This window comes from Ceratotherium simum, chromosome 5 (assembly GCF_057802395.1).
Source record: "Ceratotherium simum simum isolate JZ-2026a chromosome 5, ASM5780239v1, whole genome shotgun sequence".
Lineage (NCBI taxonomy): Eukaryota > Metazoa > Chordata > Mammalia > Perissodactyla > Rhinocerotidae > Ceratotherium > Ceratotherium simum.
Window position 1 is genome coordinate 44,203,147 of NC_141904.1, and position 13,292 is coordinate 44,216,438.

At 37.6% G+C, this 13,292-nt stretch overlaps 1 protein-coding gene across 4 annotated transcripts in view; it reads right to left on the minus strand.

Annotated features, from left to right (window-relative positions):
• Window positions 1-13,292, minus strand: part of ULK4 (unc-51 like kinase 4) — a 533,886-nt gene that overhangs the window by 347,873 nt on the left and 172,721 nt on the right. For all 4 annotated transcript variants that reach the window (XM_087430781.1, XM_087430782.1, XM_004419552.3 and 1 more), the window contains exons 26-27: window positions 7,132-7,183; window positions 6,935-7,029 (exon numbers count right to left, since the gene is read on the minus strand). In XM_087430781.1, coding sequence (XP_087286907.1) covers window positions 6,935-7,029; window positions 7,132-7,183 — 147 coding nt within the window. The remainder of the gene's footprint in view (window positions 1-6,934; window positions 7,030-7,131; window positions 7,184-13,292) is intronic.

The following is a 13,292-nucleotide window of genomic DNA, read 5'->3' on the forward strand; positions in this document are numbered from 1 at the left end:
TTAATTAAAGTTAAATTACTCAATATTTATTAGCCTCCAGCTTTTAGTTTAAAAACTTACAAAAGGACAGGCTTTTCATGAAAAAAGGTATTATGGTTTAGCTTTTTTTTTTTTTTTTTTGGTGAGGAAGATCAGCGCTGAGCTAACATCCAGTGCCAATCTTCCTTTTTTTTTGCTGAGGAAGATTGGCCCTGAGCTAACATCCATGCCCATCTTCCTCTACTTTATATGAGATGCCGCCACAGCATGGCTTGACAAGCGGTGTGTTGGTGCACACCCAGGATCCGAACCTGCGAACCCCAGGCTGCCGAAGCGGAGTGCATGCACTTAACCGCTTGTACCACTGGGCCAGCCCCTACTTAGCTTATTTTTTAAGTTAAAGAAATAGAAATATATTTTAGGCAAATTATGTATATTATTGCCAGAAATTTCTAATAAAGAAACCACCTTTATTTTCCCCTTTGCTATTAAAAACATTTTTTCTTTTTTTTTTTTTTTTTGAAATCAACATGAATGGGACCAAACTCTCTGTATAAACCAAATCATTGTGATATTTCTGAGTGCTCCATAGGCCACACTGACGATTTCCAACTCTGAGGCTCCAAATAGTCAAAACTCTAGGAAAAATCTGAGGTAAGCACTTGCACTCAGCAAGAATTAAATGCATTTAGCTACTTCCATATAATAAAGTATTGATCAGTAGCCTTGGACATAGGTTGTGCTAACATTTCGAACAATGTTATGCTCCTTGGGGTCCTGGATGTTCAATTTCGTGTATTCCAGTCATGCTTAAGAAGAGGTAATTAGAGGATTTCCCATGAGTTACAGCACTAAAAAATATTTTTTATAAAGCCCGTAAGTTGCAATGATACCTTTTCTATCACAATACAGTCTGCAGTTTCAATGAAAATAAACTAATTAACTGTCTATTTAAATGTAAGTATAGCTATTTGTAAATGCTGAATCTTAACAAATTAGCCATGGGGCTATTGTTCATTAGGGAAAAGAATCAATATGCAACACTCAAGCAAGTAATATCTCAGTGGTAGACTGAGAAATCACTACTAAGAAAGTGACCATAACAAACGAGGTTTCTGGCATTGGTGGGTATGGTTATCTGGATTAACTCTCTCACTGAAAACAATGAAAAATGCCACATAAAATATAAAAAAACAAAACCTTAAAAATATTTAAGATCTAAAAAGCCATTGGGGGAACTCTCAGACCAATTTCTGAATGAAAGCCTTGACTAGAGAGTTGAGTAGAACATATGAGCATGGAACTGATTGTACCCTGATTCATTTACCAATAACACAAACACAAGGCTCCACTGGGAGCCTCAGGGGCCAAAGAAACCGAGGTCTGAGTCGAGGTCTTCCCAGTATATGGAGTCTTGTGAGTCTCCCACACTGAGCTAGGCACTGAGGAGAGGGTCTACACTCTCAGAGTAAGGGAAACCCAGATCCAATCACCAACCCCTCCACACGCATTCACACTCCTGGAAACTGCTGAGAAGGGTGCCGTGGGAAATTATGATTGCAGACCTATAGCCTCAGGGATATGCACGCTGCATACAAATGACCTTGGTCTGAGGTAGCCCTGACTGGCAGGACCCCAAAACAAACAGGAAGCCTCTAGGAGGAGGGAATATCCACACTAGGCTTCAGGAATGCCCACAAACAGATTTCAAGGACAACAACCAACCAGCAATAAATGTGAATAAGGTCTCTTCCAAGAAAACAAGATGAGCTGGGCATGAATAAGATATAACAGACACCACATCACATGATATCACAGTCTTCTGGTTTTGGAATTATCATATATAGTGTAAAACAACTATATCTAACAAACGTGAATAAATAAATCACAAACTGGAAGATATCTATAGGGAACATAAAATTTAAAAAGCAATACAGTAGATTCAAAAAAACAGACAAGCAGAATTTCTAGTGATAACAGAACTTCAATATATAAAAAATAACCAAAATTAAAAACTCAATGGCTATATTTGGCACTAGACTGGATATAGAAGACAGAAATAGACCAAACAATTATCCAGAATATAGCACTGAGAGAGAAAAAGATGGAATATACAGAAAGATAGTAAGTATAAAAAATACAGTGAGAAAGTTTAATGTACATGTGATCTGAATTGCTGAAGGAAAGGAAAGCGAGAATAAGCAGAGATGATGGCTAGGAACTTTCCAGAACTGATGAAGAAGGACAATCCACAGATTTAAGACACACAGAAAATCCTAAGCTGAATAAATAAAAGGAAGTTCACATTTAGTCACAACATAGTAAGTCTGGAGAAAACCAAAGACCTTCTCCTTTCCCCCTCAAAAACAGTCTTAAAAGGGGATATGGGACAAAGAAACAGATTATCTTCACAGGAAAAACAGACTATCAACTAACCTCTCAATAGCAACAATTCAGAACATAAGATAATGAAACAATATCTTTACAGTACTAAATAATAACAAAAGTAACTGCCAATCTAGAGTTTAACACTCAGCAAAAATCTCCCTCAAGAAACAACGACTTTAATCAAAGAGTTTGCCACCAGCACACTCAAGCTAAGGAAAACTGTGAAGTTTGTACTTTAGTCAGAAATAAGTGAAGTCAGATGGAAGAAGTGAGACCTAAGAAAGAAAGAAAAACAAAAAAAGTAGTAAATATGTGGGCAAAGATAATGAACATTATGTTATAGCAGTAATAATGAGTATCATTTTATTATTCAATAATAAAAGAGTTTAAAAAAGAAACAAGCCAAACTTTAAAATATCAGGCAAAAATAACATATATACCATGACAAAACTAAATGGAGTTAAGTTGGCTAAGATCTATATAAGATCGTTTCTTTTTAAGTTCAGCTTTTAATAAGTAAGTAAGTAAATTTTAGGGTAAGCAGTAAAAAAAATATAGAGAGAGTATCTAAATACCAACCTCACACAGAGAAAAAAATTAATGCAAAAAAAATTTATTTTATAGAAAAAAAGAAAGTGGAGGTGGGAAGCAAAATATGTATAACAAAGTTTGAAAGAAGATGGTAGAATGAATCCAAATATACTAACAATTACAGTAAATGTAAATGGAGTAAATACTCCAGTGAAAAGTTAAATATTGGTCAAATTAGATTTTTTTAAATACTATATGATATTTACATGACATAGATCTAAAATATAAGGATCAAGAGCTGTTGGAAGGAAAAGAAGGAAAGAAGATATATCAGGCAAATATTAAGCAATAGAAAGCATGTGTGATTGTATTAAAATGGGACAAAAAAGACCATAAGGCAAAAAGTGTCACTAGAAACAAAGGCCACTTTACAATGATAAAAAAGGTCAATTTTGTAAAACGACATAATAATTTTTAATTTGCATGCACCTAATAACATGGCTTCAAAATACATAGAACAAAAACTGACAGAACTACACAAGAAAAAATAAACAAATTCATAATAGCCTTAAGGGAGATTTAGTCGTCCCTTGGTATCTATGGGGGATTGTTCCAGGAGCACCTCCTCCTCCCACCGTAAATACCAAAGTCCACAGATGCGCAAGTTCCATATATAAAATGGCATAGTATTTGCATATAACTTACACATCCTCCTGTATACTTTAAATCATCTCTAGATTACTTATAATACCTAATACAATGTAAATGCTATGTAAATTATTGTTATACTGTATTGTTCAGGGAAGAGTAACAAGAAAAAAAGTGTGTACATGTTCACTACAGATGCAATCATCGTAGGCCTTTTGATCAGTGGTTGGTTGAATTTGTGGATATGGAACCCGCAGATACGGAGGGCTGACTGTATACACACCTCTCTCAGTAATTTATAGAAAAACCACACAAAAGTTAGTAAGGATAGGAAAGATTTGAAGCAGATGACAAAGAAAGTTGACCTAACAGACATCTATTGAATACTACATCTAAGAGCTGCAAAATGCATATTCCTTTCAAATGCATACAGAACAGCTACAAAAAAATAATCTTATAACGGGCTAATGACGCAAGTCAATAAATTTCAAGACTGAAATTACAGAGTATTTCTCTAACTTCAATGCTACAAAGCAACTATATAAAAATAGCTAAGAAGTATCTATATGTTTGAAAACTTAAGTATATATCTTAATAACCCATGAATCAAAGCAAGTCTTTTAACTGAAAGATAACAAAAATGCTACATACCCAAACTTGTGGGATGCAGCTAATGCAGTACTTAAAAGGACATATAATCTTAAACACATATATTAGAAAGGAAGAAATAAGGAAAATCAACAAACTAAATATTTACCACAAAAAGTTAGAGAAAAATGCAAAATAAATCCAAAGAAAGAAGAAAGGAAACAAGGATTAGAGCAGAAATTAATGAAACAGAAAAGAAACATACCATAGAGGAGATTAGCAAAACTGAACACTGACAGGTTCTTTGACAAAGTTAGTAAAACTAACAAACCTCTGGTTAGATTGCTCAAGAAAAGATAAAGAAGGAACAACATAAATAGCAAAAATTTTAAAAGGAGATATTATTAGATTATACAAACAGTAAGAAAATATGGCAAAAAAAAATTATGAACTTCTTACGCTAATAAATCTGAAAAACTAGAGAAAAAAATCAAAATCATAGAAAGACCTGAACAAGTACCATCTAAGAGAGTATTCCCAAGTGGCCAACAAACATTTGAAAAACTAAGCGGCCTGAACAGCAGTATCGATCATACAATTTAAAACTATGGTGAAAAATCACCACATACCCATTCATTAAAAGTCTGAAATAACAAGAGTTGGGAAGGATGAGGAGATCAGATACTGCATTGCTGGTGTGAATGTAAACTGGTACCACCTCTTTGGAAAACACTATGGCATTTTCTAGACAAAATGAGTTTGCATATATCCTATAACCACTAATTCCATTCCTAAGCATGTACCCTAGAAACAATGCATGCTTATGTGGAGCAGAACACATAAATGAGAATATCCATAGCAATATTGTTTGTAAATTCCAAAAACTAGAAGCAACCTAATATCTATTAAGCATAAATAAGTAAATTGTGATATATTCACATATTCAGATTTTTTTTTTTTTTTTGGTGAGGAAGATCAGCTCTCAGCTAACATCCGTTGCTAGTCTTCCTCTTAGCCCTGAGCTGACAGCTGTGCCCATCTTCCTCTCTTTTGTATATGGGATGCCGCCACAGCATGGCTTGATGCGCAGTGCGTAGGTCCACGCCTGGGATCCAAACCTGTGCACCCCGGGCCACCAAAGCATAGCACACGAACTTAACCACTATGCCACCGGGTCAGCCCCACATACTCAGATTTTTACGATGGTATACTACACACTGATGAAAATTTAAACCATAAAGATACGTAACAACATGGATGTCTTACAAACACTGAGTAACAAAAGCAAGTCACAAATGAATACATGTCATATTGCACAAAGTGCAAAAGCAGGCAAAACCAATCTATATTACTTAGGAATGCATATGTAGGCCTACAAAGGAATGCACGAGAATGACTACTGTCCTGAAAGTCAGGTTAGTGGTCTTCTCTCCAGGAAGGAAAGAGTTGAGGGGACTTCAAGGCTGTGGTGATGTTCTATTTATTTTTAACTGAGTGGTGATTTCTCGAGCTCTTGCTTTACTATTTGTTAAACTACACACATTTTAATGCACTTTTCTGTATTTTATATTTTACAATAAAACAAGAAGAGCAAAAAAAGAAAAAAGAAAGAAAGGAAAGAAAACAGCCATCAAGAGTTGGTAGAAATTTCCTACCTTCAAAAAATAATTACCTGCTCTCTCCTGAGACATGTCTTTAGAGTCCTGAGCTGCCAGGTAGGCAGTCAGGCCACCCTGAAGTCACTCTGCTGGAGAGACTAAATAGAGATGGAGAGAGAAGCCGGAGAAGTCCCAGCTGGAGGCAGACAAGTGAGTGACTGAGCGTTCACATGATTCCAGTCCAGGCACCACAAGACTGGAACCACTTGAAAGACCCTGAGGGAGAACTGCCTTGCTGAGCTCAGTCAACCTCTAGAACCACGAGAGAGAATATGAAAAGGACTGTTATAGTTCTCGTCTTACCTGGCTCCTTTTCTTGAGAGCTTTCTGCTGATCAGAACATAGTCACAAAGCCTTTCCTCCCTCCTCAAAGTCTCACTCAGCTCTTGTAAGGATCACTCCAAGGCAGAGGTTCTGAAATGGGGGCAATTTCGCTGCCCAGAAGACAGCTGGCAATGTGTAGAGACCTTTTTGGTTGTCACAACTGAGTGGGGAAGGAGTGGGTGCTACCCACATCTAGTGGGTAGAGGCCAGGGATGCTGCTAAACATCCTACAATGCCCAAGACAACCCCCACAACAAGGAACTGTCCATCCCCAAATGCCCACAATGCTAAGGTTGAGAAACTCTGCTCTAAGAGTCTGTGCTATTGGTTACAACAAATAATCAGGCAAGAAGTAAGAAGGAGCAAGCTGGGGGTAAGGTGTGGACCAGAAGGGAAAGAGAACAATGAGCAAAGAAAAATCCCAAAAAGTCAACAAGGAAGGAGGGGATTTCCTATGTTCATCCTATCAAGGTGGCAGCTTTTCTTTTTTTTTTTTTTATTTTCCCCCCAAAGCCCCAGTAAATAGTTGTATGTCATAGTTGCACATCCTTCTAGTTGCTGTATGTGGGACACGGCCTCAGCATGGCTGGAGAAGCGGTGCGTCGGTGCACGCCCGGGATCCGAACCCGGGCCGCCAGTAGCGGAGCACGCGCACTTAACCAGTAAGCCACGGGGCCGGCCCTATGTGGCAGCTTTTCTGAATGGTTATCTCATGTGAGGAACATACATGAGCCAAGTACATGTGAACTAAGTCTCTTTATATACAGAATTAACAAGTAAACAAAAAGGTATCTTCTTCAAAAGCTACCAGGACTGACCGTAGAGCAATAGTCTTTCAATAAAACAGGATACTGTATTATTGCTTCAAAAGCCGACAACGTGATCTTGATAAATTCTTCCGATGCCATTGGTCCTAGGAATACAGTTAATTACTATAGGTATTTATTTATATGTTCAAAATCACAACATCAAAGAACCTCAAACAAAGATATAAAATGTCCCATGGTCTACTCACCTATGGCTCCATCTATGTTAGTTTCTCCTGAGTCTATCGATTTAATATGACTCTGTAAAAAATAAAAATGTTAATAAATGGAGATTTCAAAATAACTCTGAAATAAAATATAGATAACATTTTGCCCAAAACTGCACCTATTGTCCTTAATGGAATAACTCATGGAAGGCATTAAATACTATAAACATATTATGAATACTATAATCATAGTTTTAAAATATGCTCATATGAAATAGTATATGTATTATAAACTATAATCACTTTTAAAGACACAAATCACTATCAATGAGATTTAATGTTGGAATAAATTCAATAGTAATATAAGCACAGAAAGATCAACATACAAAAGTGAGGATAATCCAATTGTTACATAACCATTTCCAATATGCCACACTCACTCACTCACTCACTGCCTTGGAAGTTAGTGCGGACGGCACCTAATCAGGTGAAATAGTCCTCACCAGTTTAAGGCTGGTCTTCAAATTTCACCACTGTTCTTAGTCCCTCCTAGATACTTCCTACCCCAACCCCAACTCCCTTATCTGTGCCCCCACACACCATGCCCATGCCTTCTTGTAGAATGACCTCCAATACTGTTTTTGAGGCAGGCCTGAGCAGCTCAGCTATGAGCATCCTGGGCGAGCTTCCCAGTTCTGAGCCGAATGCTCCAGACAGAGGGGGTGCCCCGTGAACACGATCTGAATGAAACAATCAGCGCCATGGCTATAAGGGGCAGAGCGCTCGTGTTAGTGATGTGCGGAGACACTGCACCTGAGTTCTGGCCCCTAGCTCACAAAATAATGCATATATATTATTTCGTATATGATATTAAATAGCAAATAAAACATAAGATGACCCTGCAATAAAAAAATAATTAAGCAATTAGCTTGGAGTGGAAAATGGGTCTACTGTGGTCCAATGGTTTTTCCTAAAATTTTTGGTAAATATAAAAGACTATATATAAAATACACAAAAGAACATATGTATAGATTTTATGTTATAAAGAATAAAGAAAACCCTTAAATCCACCATCTGAGTAAGAACTAAGACATTCCCAATTCCTTGCATGAGCTTCCCCCATCCCACCTGCCTATCATTCCTCCAGAGATAACTAGTATCATTTCCTTGCCATTTTTTAATAGTTTTACCACATATACGTGTGTCCCTAAATAGTCTATTGTTTATTTGGGCATTTTGGAACTTTACAGACATGATATCAAACTGTATACAGTTCATACAAATAGGACAGTATGTAGCCATTAAAATGTGGAAAAAAAAGAAATTTTTAAACATATGGGAAAGTACTTATGATACAATGTGAAGTGGAAAAAAGAAACAGAATACAAACCTATATTAATACAGCATAGTCTCAACCATACGTACCAGTATAAGTCATATACATGTTATACATATATAGTTTTTCTACACACAAATGCATATATATGAATTGAAAACTATAAGTAAACAACAATATGTTAACCATGGGTGTCTCTGAGAATAGTGGAGTTACAGGTAATTTTTTCTTCAAATCTCACTATAATTTCCTACATTTTCTTAAGTAAGCATGTATTTTATAATTTAAATAAAATCATATTGCCTTTGAAATAAAAGAAAATCTTAGATACACGCTCTTTGAAAAGTGAATTGTAAAACAGGGCACCTTGAATTCTTTTTTTCAGTCTATGACTAAACAAACAAAAAAGACTAAAAAAGAAATAATGTAATAAATAATAAAAAGAGGCAACGTAAGGCTTTCATGACAATGTGATTGAAATAATTTCACAAAATTCCCAAAGGGGGCATGTTAACTTTTGCTGAATAAATACAGATTTGATGCTGAATACAAAAGTTCAGAGAAAGATGTCTTTTGACTTAAATAAATCTACTTAAACGTCTGTGGATTACTAAGTAAAGAAAGAAGGCACAATATGGTATTTATACTATGATCTTTCCTGCAAATTTTTTAAAAGAATATATAGTGAATACACAAATACAGAACAAAAATTTTCGAGGAAGAAATCTCAGGAAGCCACTAGCAGAGGCTCCCCGTGGGGAGCAGGAACGCTGACATGGGAGGTGTGCCTTCACTTTTCATTGTGTGCTTTTCTGCACTGTTGGAATTTTCTAACCATAGACATGTATTAAATATTTTTCTTTTTTAATGTCAAAAAAGGTTATCTAGATGGCAAAATTATGGACTTCTTTTAACTTATTTTCTTCCTTATACTTACGCTGTTTTAATTTTTAAAAACAATCCCTACTGAATGTTTCATTGATTTACCAATTTTAATGTCTTTTGATATATTTCTTCATCTTCATTCTCAGTGTAATAGGAATTAATCAGGTGAGAGTGAGGACAGGGTAGGAGGCATTAGAGATTCAAGGAGAAAAGGGAATGTATGAATAGTCATCTAGGTGAGCGTGAAGGTATATAAATTAGGAAAATGAATTAGATGTACCAGTCTACAGAGAGGGCTCACTTGAGATAAGCAGTCATGAATTTAAAATGAGACCAGTTATTTTCAATGTGTTTTTCTCTAGCCATATTTAGCCATTCAAAGCAGGGGTGGGGTAGGTGGAGAATTTAATTGAACCAGGGTTAGGGTTTGCCAGAGGAGGACAATGGAGGAAGAGACAGGAAAGGGAGTTATGGGTGTATGCGACACAGTGATAGGGGCTGGATCAGGGACTCTAAGCTGAGTAAAGAGAAAAGTGAAGTCATCAGGCCATGGGAGGATGGGATGGTGAGTGGAAAATGATAAAACCAATTTAAGTCTCAGAGGAATCAAAGGGCTGCTGGAGATGAGGAGCAGAGGAAGCCAGCTGAAAATTAGGGGTGGTAGCCAGACAATGTGATGCTGATAATAAGGTCAGAGGTGTAGGCAGCTGAGGGAGGGAAAGAGACGAGCTCATGGGGAGAGAGCTGGTCAAGGAGCTGAGGGGCTGAGGTGTTGGAAGGATCCTCCATAGGGATATCCGATTCTCCAAGAATGATGACAGGAGCAGCATGGACAGATTGACAGTGAGCCCAATGTTAAAAGATTTAGAGGAATGAGGGGTGTTGACCCAGAAATCTGTAGATGACCACAGCACAGAGGGTAACACAGGCCAACTTCTGATGGTGCGGGCTTCAAAGGTGGCAGTTTTAGCATGGGAGCAAAGAGAATGGACACCTGCCCCACAGCTAGGCTCACTGGGTGGAGGAGTGTGGGGCAGAAAATGGCCCCATCTAAAGGGAAAAAGGGAAAGGTGAGCCTCGAGGGCAGGCCACTGCTCTTCAATGTCATTCAGTACTTCAAAGAAGCTGAGAATAAGCTCCTGGAGCAAATGGGGCATATGAATTCACGGTTCATAAAAAAATGAAAAAACAACTCATAATAAGACCATTTGTGTGGCAGAATAAGAATATAGTATCATATTTTTAAAAATATAGGGCCGGCTCTGTGGCTTGGCGGTTAAGTGCGCGCGCTCTGATGCTGGCGGCCCGGGTTCGGATCCCGGGAGCGCCCGGAGGCACCACTTCTCCGTCCAACGCGAGGCCGAGTCCCGCGTACAGCAACTAGAAGGATGTGAACCTATGACATACAACTGTCTACTGGGGCTTTGGGGGGAAAAAGCTGAATAAATAAAATCTTTTAAAAAAAAAAATATATAAGAGTGCACTCTCTTTGCTTTATTCACACAATTAAAGTCAAAATCTATCAACTAATATTCACTTAAAATAAAAATCTGCAGAGAGCAGGAAGTTATGTCTTGTCTTTTAATAATTATCTCAATGCCCAGTATGAGTAAAGATTTACTAATGATGAAGATTATAATTATATTCTTGCATGAAAATCTACCAGGATAATTTTCTCATTTCTTTTATTTGAAAATTTGAATTGTGATGCCTTTTTGTAGAAAACTGTAACCACCACACAACCGCTGCACTTTTATAAACTAATGAGGCTAGAATTTAAGAACAAACACAACAAAGTCCTCTTTCTCAGCTCATTAATCGAGAGCATTTTCAAAAGGACACAAAAAAGACAGTGAACATTAGGTTAATACACATCATAAGTTCCCGAACATATTTCCTTAATGTCATTACTTCCTGTTTCCCAGCCCAATTCAATGGAGGCTCAAAAGAACTCTGGTAATCAAGACACAATTTCCCCAGATGCTTTACTGCTAAAAGTATCCTTAGATACTTTTTTTTACTGGAAAGGGAAACAGGTATGATGACACACTGCTTTTGCCAATAAAGAACTGAAAACAGCAACTATCAGCTGTGTATTCCACTTTTGCCTGGACCCTCTGTAAGTTTAATAATGATTTAAAAGTGTCTTGGGGCCCGCCCGGTGTGCAAGTGGTTAAGTGCGCGCGCTCCGCTGTGGCGGCCCGGGGTTCGCTGGTTCGGATCCCGGGCGCGCACTGACGCACTGCTTGGCAATCCATGCTGTGGCAGCGTCCCATATAAAGTGGAGGAAGATGGGCACGGATGTTAGCCCAGGGCCAGTCTTCCTCAGAAAAAAGAGGAGAATTGGCAGATGTTAGCTCAGGGCTGATCTCACATAAATAAATAAATAAATAAATAAATAAATAAATAAATAAATAAATAAATAAATAAATAAATAAATAAAAATAAAAGTGTCTTGCTAAATTGTTTCCAAACACTAGCCTCTTTAAAATATAAGAGGACCAAAACTTCATTTTACTTGGGAAAAAATGTTTACAAAAAGTTAATTTCTATACTCATACCTCCATATATAACAAGTATCCTGTATTTTTCCACCAAAAAAAAGATGTCTATAGATCAAACAGGCAAACCATGCTAAACTTGGTGCCAGTATGAAAACTGAAGACAATAGGAAGCACAATTCCAACGCCCCCTCCAGCCTGCTCCTTCAGGACCCTTCTAACGTGTAGAGATCACACCAACCCCGACAGCTATCTCCACACCCACCCAAGGCAGGCCAGCAGCTCCAGGAGAGCTGCGTTAGCGGGAGCCCAAGAAGTTCTTGGCAGCAGCTTGCTGCTACTGGATAGAGCTACTAAAAGTGGACCAAGCTTCAATATCTCAAATTAAGGCATATTTTTAAAATATAAAAGGACAATAGGCCTGCCATAAAACATTAGCTGCTCTACCAGATAGATTTTGAAAAATACTAAAAATAATATTTATTCCAGATAGAACAATCAGGCTTTCAAAACACAGAACTAAGTAGATACATATGAACGGACTGCTCCCTCATGCGACCAGGACAAAAGATGCACTGTGTTCTGAGCAGTTTCACAAAGCTATTCTACAGAACATTTATAGCTCTGCAGCCCCCCACCCCCTAAAAACAAACAAACAAACAAAACTTCTCAAACAAGTTCAGGAAACCTTTGCCTAAGCAAAATTAAAAAGAATTCTTTTAAAGCAGAAAACTCAAGAGGCTGTAACGTGCTGATCTGCACTGTGAATTTCTAAGGAGTTGTAGGATATTGGATGAGTTGACTGTGTCTCGTGGCATCAGTACGGCACTGTGATTCCGGGAATATTTCTGGCATCTCTGGATAGATTATGAATCAACTCATAGAAGTAACATCCAACTCTTAGCTAGTTCATGATAACGTGCATAAGAACTGCGTGGGTAACTAAATCTAACTCCCTAATTTTAGTCAATACTTCTCTCCCTTTACTAGTATTTCATCAGTGTCATCAACACCGAGTATAAGAAAGATGAACACACAGCTAAGGCCAAATAACAGATGGGGTAAGAAAAATAATGAAAGAATTCTGGGACTGGCCATGATTCAAACTAGGAAAATAGTCTGAAGAGAGCCAAAAGATCTCTTCCATTTTATTTGCCTGAACTCCCTCTACTTGAGTGAGATTATCAAGGAGAAAAACTGCTAAAGAGTTTTCAATATCATAATTATCTTTGAACCAGATAAGTAATTTTCCATTCCCTAAAAGGGCCTACATTAGGAAGACCCTACAAAAAAACACCTAATCCGCAAAGAGTACACCACTCCCAGGAGGTGAGAAGATCCTTAGTGTGGCCTCCTTCCTCGTTTCTGAACATAGCATTACAGGGAGCAGATGAGTTCTCCCTAAAATACATACATGTAATTCCTCAAAGTCCATACAGACTTGTATGTTGGAGAGAAGTTCCTTGAAAACCCAAAGTGTA